The 12,780-nt window shown below is 47.5% G+C and overlaps 1 protein-coding gene across 1 annotated transcript in view; it reads left to right on the forward strand.

Moving 5' to 3' along the window:
- The window catches only part of LOC128852369 (collagen alpha-1(VII) chain-like), a 134,886-nt gene extending 122,507 nt beyond the window's left edge, over positions 1 to 12,379 (forward strand). The window contains 7 exon segments of the mRNA XM_054068800.1: positions 1,726 to 1,779; positions 3,141 to 3,189; positions 4,048 to 4,056; positions 7,236 to 7,403; positions 9,072 to 9,143; positions 10,270 to 10,440; positions 12,198 to 12,379. Coding sequence (XP_053924775.1) covers positions 1,726 to 1,779; positions 3,141 to 3,189; positions 4,048 to 4,056; positions 7,236 to 7,403; positions 9,072 to 9,143; positions 10,270 to 10,440; positions 12,198 to 12,211 — 537 coding nt within the window. The 3' untranslated portion in view covers positions 12,212 to 12,379.
- Positions 12,380 to 12,780: the final 401 nt, after the last annotated feature.

Genomic DNA, 12,780 nt, shown 5'->3' on the forward strand with positions numbered 1-12,780 from the left:
GCACTGGACACTGCAATGCTGCACTGAAGGTGCACAGTCTCACAACTGCTGTGAGACCTCTGGGCTGCCAGTTCTTTTATATAAGACTTCTTTGGGAAAACATCACATAATATTTTTGGTGAGCACACGCTCAACTGTGCTTGCCATTGCAGATCAGCAAGAAAATCATGCTCGGTGCAGTGCTTTGGTACAGAGGGGCAGTGCTCAACCTTTTAATGCATGTCAGAGAATACAAACAAGAGATTAACCTCAGGACCCCAACCTCCAACCCATGTCCCTACATATTGTAGGTCCTGTCTACTCTGACTCAAGGCCTTTTTGCGTCAGGAGGTGGCATTGCTTTAACTCCATGTGGTGGTGGAGGGTAATGCGATTTCTCCTTGCGCTCCAGTCTTTTTAAGTGAACATGGATTGAGAAAAATGACCATCACGGCTTTAATTTAGATCATTCTTCCTGTGCTCATTTTCCTTTAATATTTTTAAGTATTTTAATCAACAAATCCAGTTTTCACCAGTTCCAAGCAGAAAATTTTTCAAGGTATTTTCTCCTAGGAAGCAGAAAGCACTGATGGCAAAGCTTAACATCTCCCTGTCTTTCGTCTTTTCTGATGAATCCTACTGCAATCTTCTCCATGGTCTGGTTCCCAGAGGTTCTCTGGAGGCTGGATCCTCTCCACACCTCTACCTCAGCCTTAGTGGTCCCTTACAAAGTACAAAGAAACCTGACTGAAATTGTAGCTGGTAGCATCCTTACTGTTTGGATAGAGCACGATTCCCAAAGAATCTGAGAGCCTGCCCCCAGCTCTCTGATACATAATTTTGTTCTTGCTTTCTTGCACATAGAATAATAGAATGGTTGGGTTGGAAGCGACCTTAAAGCCCATCCAGTTCCAATCCCCCTGCCATGGGAAGGGACACCTCCCACTGGATCAGGTTGCCCAAAGCCCCATCCAACCTGGCCTTGAACACCTGCAGGGATGGGGCAGCCACAACTTCTCTGAGCAATGCGTGCCAGTGCCTCACCACTCTCCCAGGAAGACAGTTCTTCCTCATATCTACAGATCTCCCCTCTTTCAGATTAAAATCATTCCCCTTTGTTCTCTCCTTGTACTGCTTGATAAAGAGCCCCTCCACAACTTGGGGGAAGAGTCCATTCTTTTCTGCTCAGTGATTCACTCACGACAGGTTGAGAGAGTTGGGGTTGTTCAGCCTTGAGAAGAGAAGGCTCTGAGGAGACCTTGTAGCAAAATTCCAGTACCTGAAGGGGCTACAAGAAAGCTGGGGAAGGACTTTTTACAAGGGCATAAGTGATAGGAGTAGGGGGAATGGCTACAAATTGGAGAGGGACAGATTTAGATCAGACATAAGAAAGAATTTCTTCACTATGAGAGGGGAGAGGCACTGGCACAGGCTGCCCAGGGACGCTGTGGTTGCCCCATCCTTGGAGGTGTTCAAGGCCAGGTTGGATGGGGCCTTGAGCAGCCTGGCCTGGTTGGAGGTGTCCCTACCCATGGCAGGGGGGCTGGAACTGGATGATCTTTAAGGTCCCTTCCAACCCAAACTATTCTATGATTCTATGATATCCCTCAAATCTATAGGAAAACATGTGAATCTTATTCCCTATCTCCCTTCCTAACATCCTTTCCTCTCTAAGGTGCACTTATTCTTGGAGCATTTAATGGTCAATCTCCCGAGGTTTTGTAATGACTTAAGTGTTTTTAACAGGGTGAAAATGGTCCAGCTGGCCAGAAAGGAGAAAAGGGAGATCCTGGTCTTTCTGTGAGTACTTTAGCCCAAGATGACATCTTATTACAGAGGCCTGAATAGAGAAAATAGGACAAACTGCTCCTAAGAGGTGTAGGGGAGGAGGGAAATGCTGAGAAACGGGTTTATTCAGAGAATGTCTGGGAAATGAGAATGTTGGCTGTTACCCAGAGACATCAGACATACACAGACTGGGGTGGGAGCAGTGCTGGGCTGCACCATGCCAAGCCCAAACAACAACACAGACCATGGGGCACACTTACCCCGTCCCATCCTCCCCATGATGCTTCAAACTTGTGGTTGGAGGACAGGATCAGTGCCAACGCCACAGGGCTGGTCAAGTACAAAATAAGAGCATGAGAGAGAAATGTGCCACATTTTCTAAGCCGGCATCACTGCAAAAGATGCTGCGGTGGATTTGTAAATCCTGAAGGAGGCGTGGTTGACCTACATGGATCGGGGCAAGGTCTGTGTTACAGCTCCCCTGACATTAGGGTCTTCCTCCTGTTGCCTGAGCAAATGCGTTTTGTGCCACTTGACTAACACGATGCGGTACTTTTCTCTTTCTGGTGCACACAAACCCAGCAGGATTAGTTTTAGAATTGGTATTACAGGCAAGGGTCTCCTATGCTGAAGTGAGCCCAGCTCACTATGTAGTAAGAACCCCAAAGTTTGTCCTTCTTACAAGGGACAAGACGCAGCGACCACATAAAGTGCAGTAGAATTTCAACCATCGCATATGGAAGATGCTCCAGTGAAACAGTCGCCGTTGGCTGGCCCAAAGGGTGAAGGATAGACTCAAAAACCATGAAACCAGATGCCTTGCTCTGTGGGGATTGGCATTAGCTGGTAGAAAAACAAAATGAGATGCAGCTACGTCTCATCTCAATCTAATGCTACAGCCCATCTCCATGGGTCAAGCCTGCAGTATGATTTGAGCAGCCCCTCGGCATGGGTGCAGAGGGTTTGATGAAGCTTCTCAGAGGTGAATGATCATGGCTCCAGGGACAGTGCCAAAAGAGTGGAGAGACTCATTTTAAAGGAAAGCCAACCTAGGCTTGAGGTGTGTCATGGTCCTCATGTTGGACTGGGATCTCAGCTCCTCGTGGCAAGACGAGCTGGCTGCAGGATAGCCATGGATTTGCAAAGGGAATCATTTCCCTGATGAGCCACAAAACTTGAACCCAGGCCCCCGTGACACCAGATGTACCTCTGACAAAATGTACTTCTGATCTCGGCCATACCCAAGCTGAGGTGGTTTCACTGAAGGCCAACTCCAGTGGGGCAAGTAGAGCTGCGATGGGGCACAGTGTGGAGGGAGATGGTGCGGGAGTAGAAAATAACAGCTAACCCCTGCTTTCCCCACTGCGGCACAGGAGGAAGAAGTGAAGGAGGTGGTCAGGAGCGAAATGAAAGGCAGATGCGGTGAGTCAGCCAGTGAACCACACTTGGGGCTACCACTCTGACACCTACCAGCAGCTAAATTGAAGCAATTTAAGTGCCGGCACACGCTGGCATGGCAGAGCAAATATCACCCCATTAGCAGCAAATGGAGATGCATCTCCACGCTTGGAGAAGAGTGAAGGTTTTTGGGCCACAAGGTCTCTGCCACAGTCCTGCCCTTCTTCTCATACTCTTAATTTTTTCCCTTTAAACCTTTTCTTCCCATTTCTTCCTGCGTGGTTTTGTCAGCAAAGCTTTCCTCCCTGGTCATCTCCGTTTCCCTGTTGATTGGTGAAAGTTGCTGGGTCACCAGGGAAAGTTTGAAGCTGCATTTGCCTAATAACAACCTTTTAATTCCTGTCTACTTTGTGGCACTTCTTGACACACAGACCTCTCCTCTCCAGTAGTGAATAACTGTGCTATAACAGATACAAAAAGCATCGCATTTGGGGATGGTTTTACCCCAGAATCCCGACATTGCAAGGGTGTCAGGCTTTTGGGACCATGCTTTCCTTGCCCTATGGAAGTCCAGCTATCTGGGAGCTGCCCCACTTCTGTCCCACTCCTTGGGGCTGCTTATGGCCAAGAAGGGTTTGGGTTCGCCACCACTCATCAAAACGCTTCAACCATCAAGCATGGAGTTGCATCCATTTTTGCCTGGAGACGTTAGGAGGCATTTGAATACTTTGAAGGGAGGGTTAAAAAAAAAAGGATGAAAAATAATCCATGAAAGCATGTGCTGCCTGTAAAAGTAATGACTTGGTTGAAAATATCTTATTTACATAGGGGAAAAAAAAGAAGTAGCAATCAAACTATGCCCTGTGTGTCTTATGTTCTCAGATTGCGGAGGTGAGTTGGGAAGGATGCTCATGAAAAGGGGTAAGGCTGGTAATATGCATGTGAATTCATGGAGTAGTGTAAAAGATATTCCCCTTGCCCCCAAACAGCCTGAAACTGCAAGTGAAAAGATGTCGTTAAGTGCTTTTCTTCTGTGATTCAGTGCAGAAAAGGAGCCTGGATCACTGACTGCTTTTAGACCCTGGCGCTGGGAGGGGGCATTTTTTGGGAGGAATCTGAGAAAACATGGTTGAGAGGGACTTCAAGAGGTCTCCTGCTTCCAGCCACTACTGCAAGTGGAACACCCACTACCTTCATTAGAAGAGGCTGCCCAGGGAGGTGCTGGAGTCCCCATCCCTGGAGCTGTTAAAAAAGATGGGGAGATGAAGTGCTCAGAGATATGATTTAGTAGTGGACAGGTACTGTTGGGCTCGATGATCTCAAAGGTCTATTCTAACCTAGTGATTCAATGATTCTAAGACAGTATCAAGGTTAGACCTGACATACAGATCTAAAAGCTGCACCTACCAGTACACCTCTCCCTGTCCATGAAACAAATCGTGTTGCTCCGCCATCGGCACCGTACCCTCTAGTGAGATGTCCACAGTGCAGGTGTCTGTTCATAGAATCATAGAACAATTTGGGTTGGAAGGGGCCTTAAAGCCCATCCAGTTCCAACCCCCATGCCATGGGCAGGGACACCTCCCCTCCCACTAGATCAAATCACTCAAAGCTTATTCATCCTTTAAGATCCCATTGTGGACATCCAATCCATATGGTCCATGGAGTCTGGACGGCCAATCTACCAACCCCAAGGCAGATGCCCACATTCAGTCAGGGACTCATCTTCTGTCCTTCAAGGAGATCTTGGTTCCTCCGTGTCTTTGCCTACATGTGGGCAAGCAATTCAGTGTCCACTTTTCCCATGCTAGACACTGACCCAGGTTTTGGATCTCAGCTGGCCGTAATAGGTTTTGAAGACACTCAGCTCACATGAAGTAACCTAGAGGAAAGTTTCCAGCTCTGGATCTGATGCTTATCCTTCAATGTTGATCCAGTTGCCTGTATATAAGCCAGATTACGTATCCTGCGGTATCCTCTCTATGGGCACAGGTGTCTCGTAGGTCTGTGTCATACCTGTTAACCCAACTTTGATACCTTGGTTGCCCTGGGATGTGTCCTCTAACCTGAACATTTCCTACTAAATTTCAAAGCCATCATTAAACCTGGAAAGAATCCCTCACCACAGCTTGTTTCTAATGTTTTAAACAAGAATAGACAAAGGAAGAACGTCAGAGCAGCAATTTGGCTCTAAATTGCAGTGACCTCATGTTCTCCAGGAATGGATTTGATTTAATTTTTCCTTCATAACTGTTACATTTTATATATACATATTTTTAGCTTTCATAACACATTGTTTCATAGTGTACGAAAGCAGAGCATTTTACAAAGCAAGGACTTTTTAAAAAGATAATTGGGTCAAGAAACAGAATATTTGTGCTGGATGGAAGAAGCCAATACAGTCGTAGGAGGAGCTGAGAACTCTCTTGGTGTGAGATATTCCTAATTATGCTGAGCATGAGATAGTCCTTTCTGAGCTCTGTTTCCCCTCTTGCTCTGTGTTAGGAAAGCAAATCTGTCAGGGTAGAGATCACCTCTCCCTGCTATCTGTCCCATGGTCCCATACCTGGGATCCTACTTCCATTTGCTTCTGTAATGTAAATAAATCAGAGTAAATGAATGCTCTTGGACATAGCAGCCTCCATGGTCCTGCAAAGGACAACCTTCTCTGAAGTGTTTTGCCTTCATGACTCAGATGTTACCCAAGGGCCTTGCCTGTTATCTAGCTGGTTGATCCTTCCGCCAGGAGCATGTGATCCTCTCCATCCCTCATGCTTAGAGCATCGTTAAGATAAAACAGTAAGTTAGCAAAGTAGAGCAAAGCCAGATCAAATTCACAGTGGACACACTATGGATCATTAATCTGATGGTCCACGTTGCTTCTAAACAGGTTTCTGGGTTAACTTTGCACAGCCAGGTTCCACTAGATCTACTGTCCTCTACCTGCAAACTCTGCACATCCACCTCAAAACAAGAACTCCTAAAATATCTGTTTTGCTACTGTGCCTGCCAACCTGGTCCAGATCACACTTGTCCCTCAAGGCGTTGGACATGCCCAGTATGAAGGATGATGGAATCACAGCCTCACATGCATCCAGACTTTTTGTGGGTTCCCAGACTTATAGTAAACCTGTCTCATGGAGATGCTGATCGAACAGCATTTCATTATCCGTGTAGTTTTGAGTACGAGTCCATCCTAGCTGACACTGGGAACACATCCAGGCAGTTGTGGAGATCCCAAGGAAGATCAGCACACTTTTGAGGAACTACTTCCTCAAAAGCAGCTTTTATTGGACAGTACAATAATGGCTTGCCCTTCTCCAGAGTATGTGTGACTTGGAAAAAGGTTTCCTACCTTGACCACATACCCCAGTGGTCTGTAGGCTTTTGCCAATGACACACTGTGTGTGACTGTTTACTCTGTTCTCGTGAAACCTTACCTGGATCCATGTGTCCAGTTCTCGAGTCCTCAGCATAGGAAGGACATGGATCTGTTGGAGCGAGTCCAGAGGAAGCCACAAAGATGATATGAGGGCTGGAGCACCTCCCATAAAAGCACACGCTGAGAGAGTTGGAGTTTCCCAGCCTGGAGAAGAGATGGCTCTGGGGAGACCTTAGAGCAGTTTCCAGTTCAAGGGGCTCCAGGAAAGCTGGGGAGGGGCTTTTTATTAAGAATTGCAGGGATAGGATAAGGAGGAATGGTTTTAAGATGAAAGGGGGCAGATTTAGATGAGGTCTTAGGAAGAAATGTTTTGCCTGTGAGGGTGGGGAGGCACTGGCACAGGTTGCCCAGAGAAGTCATGGAAGCCCCATCCATGAAAGTGTTCAAGGCCAGGTTGGATGGGGCTTTGAGTAGCCTGATGCAGTGGGAGCAGAAGCTGCCCATGGGAGGGGCTTTGGATCTGGAGAGGCTTTAAGGTCCCTTCCAACTCAACCCATTCCATGATTTTCTGATTCTGTGTTGTGCAGTGCCAGAAATTGTGTTGAGCTACACCATTTATTAAAGCATGGTGGCTTTCAAACAGTGGCACCAGATTTCATTCTCACTGTCGCAGCAATTAAATCCACAGGTCTGGAGGCAGCTGAATTCAACAGAGAGCTCCAAGGGTATTTTCAGCCTCAGGAACACACCAGAATAGATGATAGAAGCCAGGAAGAAATGCTTAACACAACTCAGAGCGTGACAACGTTAGTGACTTCGGTGAAGCCATTCATGGAGCCACATTCACTTATCACAGGTAAGTGCAGGGGTGTGCTTTCCATCTTTCCTACCATGGCAGATGGTATCTTCTGGAGCATTCCATGAACCCTCTTCCCTGAGACTGGGCAGAAAGAAGATGGGATTTGCAGTGAGAGGAAAGGACTGGTCTGTGGCTCAGAGACAAGGTGAGCTGATGCCCCTGGAAGGGGCAGTGGGTGAGGAAAGAGCCAAATATATGTGGCCTCAGCAATGGTCACCTCTTTCAAAAGGATGCATTTTGAAAGGCTGGAAGGAGGTAGACATTTTCAGGCTGATTTTGTCCCCCACCACCACTTTGCAACTTCTACTAAAGCTTTCTGTCACCCTAAAATTAGATCTTTGGGACCAAACACTCGAGCTATTACAGATTATTATTTCAGCCCAGGGCCTCATGAACCCCTTAATGAAAAAAACTGCTGATTACAGCTAATGAGAAAACAACCAACTCAATTTCTGTTCCTTTGTGTTGCCCGAGAAAGGGAGAAAGAGAAGGACAAAGGTCCTATACCCTGAAGACACATGCGGTACAGACCCGCGTGTACATGAAAAACAGTGGGTTTATAGCATCTCCTCCACTGCATCTACCTCTACACCAGGCAAGGGGACAGGGCAAGAGCATGGTCCAAGACTGGCTCTGCTTCTAGGCATTAAGAAGCTCCCTGTAAGATCCTGAGCAGCACCAGGTAGCCAAGGTCCAAGCATCATTCTGGGGGATGAAGGCTTCTCAGCCTTAGGGAGGTGAATTATGTCCTGCTACTTGCCCATGGGCAGGAGTTTATGGACCTGTCTGCAGGCACAGCCAATGGTTCATGAGAAGTCATGGCTGCCACATCCCTGGAAGTGCCCAAAACCATGTTGGATGAGGCTTTGAGCAACCTGATCCAGTGGGAGGTGTACCTGCCCATAGCAGAGGGATTGGAACTGGATGATCTTTAAGGTCGCTTCCATCCCAAACCATTCTATGATTCTATGACCTTCATTTTTTACCCCATGTAATCTGCTAAGGACCAAACCCGAACCCACTTCAGCCTAGAACTGGACACCAACTGTCACTGCCTTCCTTCTGCCCATGCCCAAGCACTCTCATGATGTCTGTGTTGTCCGTTGAAGCCATCATCCATCTAGGTTTAAATTCACTTTATATCACGGCAGCATTTGGGATCTGGGCGGTTTCAGATCGATGGGCCGTACCATGGGTTATTGAATCACAGCTGCAGCCGTCGTCAGCCGACAATCCCATTAAAGCCCGAGTCTGAGGCAAGAGGGCTCATAAATCGGTCTGCTAAGTGATGAGTGTGGCTCGGCGCTCTAAATGTTAACAGGATTCTGCAATAGGAGGGTTATTACTGCCAGATTACAATCGCTCCTGGCTTTTCAAAGCTCGCAGATTTACAAAACTCTATCCTGACATTTATCTCTTGCAAACAACCGCAAATACTTCCATTTTCTCTGACTAACACCCAACCTTTCCAACTGAGTTGTTTAACATCATTAAGAATTTTATTGCCACCGGTTTCTCCTTCCCCTCGACGATTGCTCTGTGACATTTATTAAGAGAACTTGTTAGCCAGCAGAAAGCCATGTAAGGCTCCAATGATCTCTATTTAAATGGTGGCTAATTTGTTTGTGTGCCCTTGTTACATGTGATTTCCATTTGCTTCCCCAGCAGCTCCCCGGGCGCAGCAGATAACGGGTTCCTCTCAGCACAAGGACCAAGAAGCCCACAGTCAATTACCAGGTGACATGCAATGAATTAAGTGACATTTAGGGAAGTCACTTCCCAGGTGGGAAGTGCTTCTTGGCATTCAGATCATGCGAACGCGGCACTGAAAGAGTTACACGTGCTAGAGGCTCAAAACTTGAGTTTGGACTTGGCTTCAAGCAGCTGCTTTTGCCTCAGGGCATCAAGTTGGTGGTGAACAAATTGGAGGGTGTTTTGACCCAATCCAGTGTGGCCAAATGTACAATGGGTGTCCTCCAGGGAACATCCTGAATGCAACCACCCTTACAAAGACTTCTTTCAAGATCCAGAGGTTAATTGCTTCCTTGCAAAGATCAGAGACCACCATGATGGGCACCACAGGGGTAGGCCATGTCATGGGGCAACAAAGAGCCTTCTGCTTATCCCACTATGGAAATCTACTGCCTTGGTCCTTGCTGCCCCCACTGCTCTGCCAACTCTACTGTTTGGGGCAAGGTGCTGACTGTGGGGCAGTGGGAAATCATAGAATCATAGAATAATTTGGGTTGGAAGGGACCTTAAAGGTCATCCAGTTCCAACCCCACTGCCACGGGCAGGGACACCTCCCACTAGATCAGGCTGCCCAAGGCCCCATCCAACCTGGCCTTGAACACCTCCAGGGATAGGGCAGCCACAACTTCCCTGAGCAACTTGTTCTAGTGTCTCACCACTCTCATGGTGAAGAGTTCCTTATACCAAGCCTAAATCTGCCCCTCTCCAGTTTATACCCATTGCCCCTCGTCCTATCACCATAAGCCTTTATGAACAATAGTTTCTCTCCAGTTTTCTTGTAGCCCCTTTCAGGTACTGGAAGGTCGCTATAAGATCTCCTCAGAGCCTTCTCTCCTCCAGGCTGGACAACCCCAACTCTCTCAGCCTGTCCTTATATGGGAGATGCTCCAGCCCTCTGATCATCTTTGTAACCTCCTCTGGACCCATTCCAACAGTTCTCTATCCTTATGTTGAGGATTCCAGAACTGGACACAGTACTCCTGATGAGATCTCACAAGAGATCCTGCACTATACCCACACATTTGCCCGGGGAGGTATGGGGGTGGAAGAATCCGGCCTTTTCCCACCTGGGTCCAACACATGAGAGTGTGTGGGGTTTTTTTCCCTGCAGCCTCCTGCCTGCAGCCGATGGATGAGGGTTCCTGCCAGCACTACACCCTGCTGTGGTATTACCACGCAGAGGCAAAAGCTTGCCGGCCCTTCATCTTTGGAGGATGCCGAGGGAACAGCAACCGCTTTGAAACCAAGTGGAAATGTGAGCGGCGGTGCAAAACCTCAGCAGGTAAGGCAGCCCTTCAGCCCTCCAACCCTCCTCTTCCTCCAATCAGGAGTGAAGTTAAAGCAGGAAAACTCATCCATACTCTGCCTACGTCCATTGCCTTATGGTGTCCCACCAGGACCAATAGAGAACTTGGAGGCATCCCTCTAGTTTGCAAGATCTTGTTTCCCTCCCACTTCCAGCTCACTTTGCCCCTTACCTCCTCCAATCCTAGGAGCTCATGGATAACTCCTTCCTTGTGCCACGTCCACTGATGGGATGTGAGTGGTACTATGGGTAATGAAGAGGGTCCATCTGGGAAGCAGCACTGGGTCTTGGTAGTTTGCATGCCTTAAGCTCAGTCCCCTTGTGTATTCTGAGGGCCAAGGTTTGCAGAAATTTCTTCACTGGTGCCCTCTGAACCCTGGACTGCTCCATCCAAGGACCTCTCTGGCATCTCCAGCCACTGAGGACTCCGAGCAGAGACTGAAGCTGGTGGAGCTTCCCTAACCTAGACCAGCTCGTGAGCAGTCCCAAAAGCCCCTTCATACCTCATCCAGGGCTTCAATGGGAAAAACTTACTCCTGGAAGCCCAGCTGGGCTCCCATTGCCAGATCTGGCGTTCAGGGGGGCAGTCTGCACTGCTTTTCCTCATCTCCAGGTGTGTGGTAGCTCACCACAGGGGAAATGGGCTCTTGCCAGCCCTGACAGTAAAGCATACAGTTCTGCTGCCAAGAGAGATCTTCTTAGATGCTTCTCTCTCAGCCTTTTCTCTTTGTGGAGGTAACCCCTCTGGGCACCAGGAGAAATGCTTTATTTCTCCTACAATACATTAAAAAACCCTCCAGTGAAGTTCATCTTCTCTTTTTTGAAGAGATGTTAAAAAACAGAAAGAAATCAAAGCCTGAGATACATAATTTCAGGTTAATTTGAGTTTTCATGTGGTCTGAACTTTGGACTGGCACCTATTATGCATGAAATCAAGACCATTGCACAGGCTGTTATCGTCCACCTGTATCTTTCTGATATGCCATGGACTTTGCACAGCCCACACTTCCCACCCTGCGAGGAAGAAGGCAATGCAAATATTCATTGATCTAAGTCCACGTGGCAATGCCATCCTGGAGAGCCGAAGTGCTCTCTGAGGAGAAGGAATATGCATTGCCTCGTGAGGCAGGAAGGATTTAGCACCACTCCTTGCACTCCTTGGGGAGCCCATCCTTGTTCATTGACCATAAGGGCAGTCAAAGCAGACCAGTTGGCCCATTTAGGTTGGTCAGTGCCCATATTTTGTGGCCTGCTTCTTTGTGTGAGTAGAAGCTACTCTCAGGGCTTTGAATCCAGCTCCAGCAGTGGATAATAAGTAAATGAACCTCTTCCCAGCCAATGCTTTCCCCCAAGGCATAAGCATTAAGAGATTTAACGCTTCACAAAGCAGCTGTAGATACTTCCAGAACTGTGTCTGCACTCCCTTTGTGGGGAGAAGTAACCTCTGAGGAGTGGAAGCCATCCAAAACCAAGCCAGGTCCATGTGTCCTCTACATTCCCATTTCTCCTGGCTGACCCTAATGAAAACACTAAGTGGTGGTTAGAGCTGGCGTGGATTAGGACATGAGCTTTCTGGATGTTTGATGTGTTGTGACATGACCTGGCACAGACAATCCCTTGGTGTGAAGGGCCTCCCAAGCCACTGTGACTATGGGAGGTCCAAGAAGAAGCCCAATCTGCAGCCAATCTCCAACACCCCATTTGTTTTTTCTTTCCTTGCTTTGGAACACCAGGCAGAGGGAGGTGATCAGTGAATGCAATGTTTAAATCAACAAGAAATGGAGCTGTAAGAAGTGTCTCCAGGACATCTTAGAGATGGACAAGCAAGACAAATCAGTTACCATGAAGAAGCAAAAGATGTTTGAAAAAAAGATACTAGAAAACTGTAATTATGAGCAGGAAATAAAGTGATATGTGGCGGGGGAAATATCTAATTGTTCAGAAAAGTGGAGATGTCCCAGGGCTTGTGACTGTGCCACATGCCCCATAGGACTATGGTGCAAAACCAGGCCACAACACATACCCCTGAGTTTATTTATGTAAAATAAAAGTCTACTAATGCTGTTGAGTAGAATTCTGGTTCATAATTCACCTGGAAGCAGTAAGCCTTTGAGAAAGGCAGAGAGAAAGATGGAAATTTGGGCTTCTCATTACAAGAAGGACATTGAGGGGCTGGAGTGTGTCCATAGAAGAGTAATGAAGCTGGTGAAGGGGCTGGAGAACAAGCATTATGAGAAGCAGCCGAGAGATCTGGGATTGTTTAGCCTGGAGAAAAGGAGGCTGATGGGAGACCTTATCACTGTCTACAACTCTCTG

Source organism: Cuculus canorus, chromosome 1 (genome assembly GCF_017976375.1).
Source record: "Cuculus canorus isolate bCucCan1 chromosome 1, bCucCan1.pri, whole genome shotgun sequence".
NCBI lineage: Eukaryota > Metazoa > Chordata > Aves > Cuculiformes > Cuculidae > Cuculus > Cuculus canorus.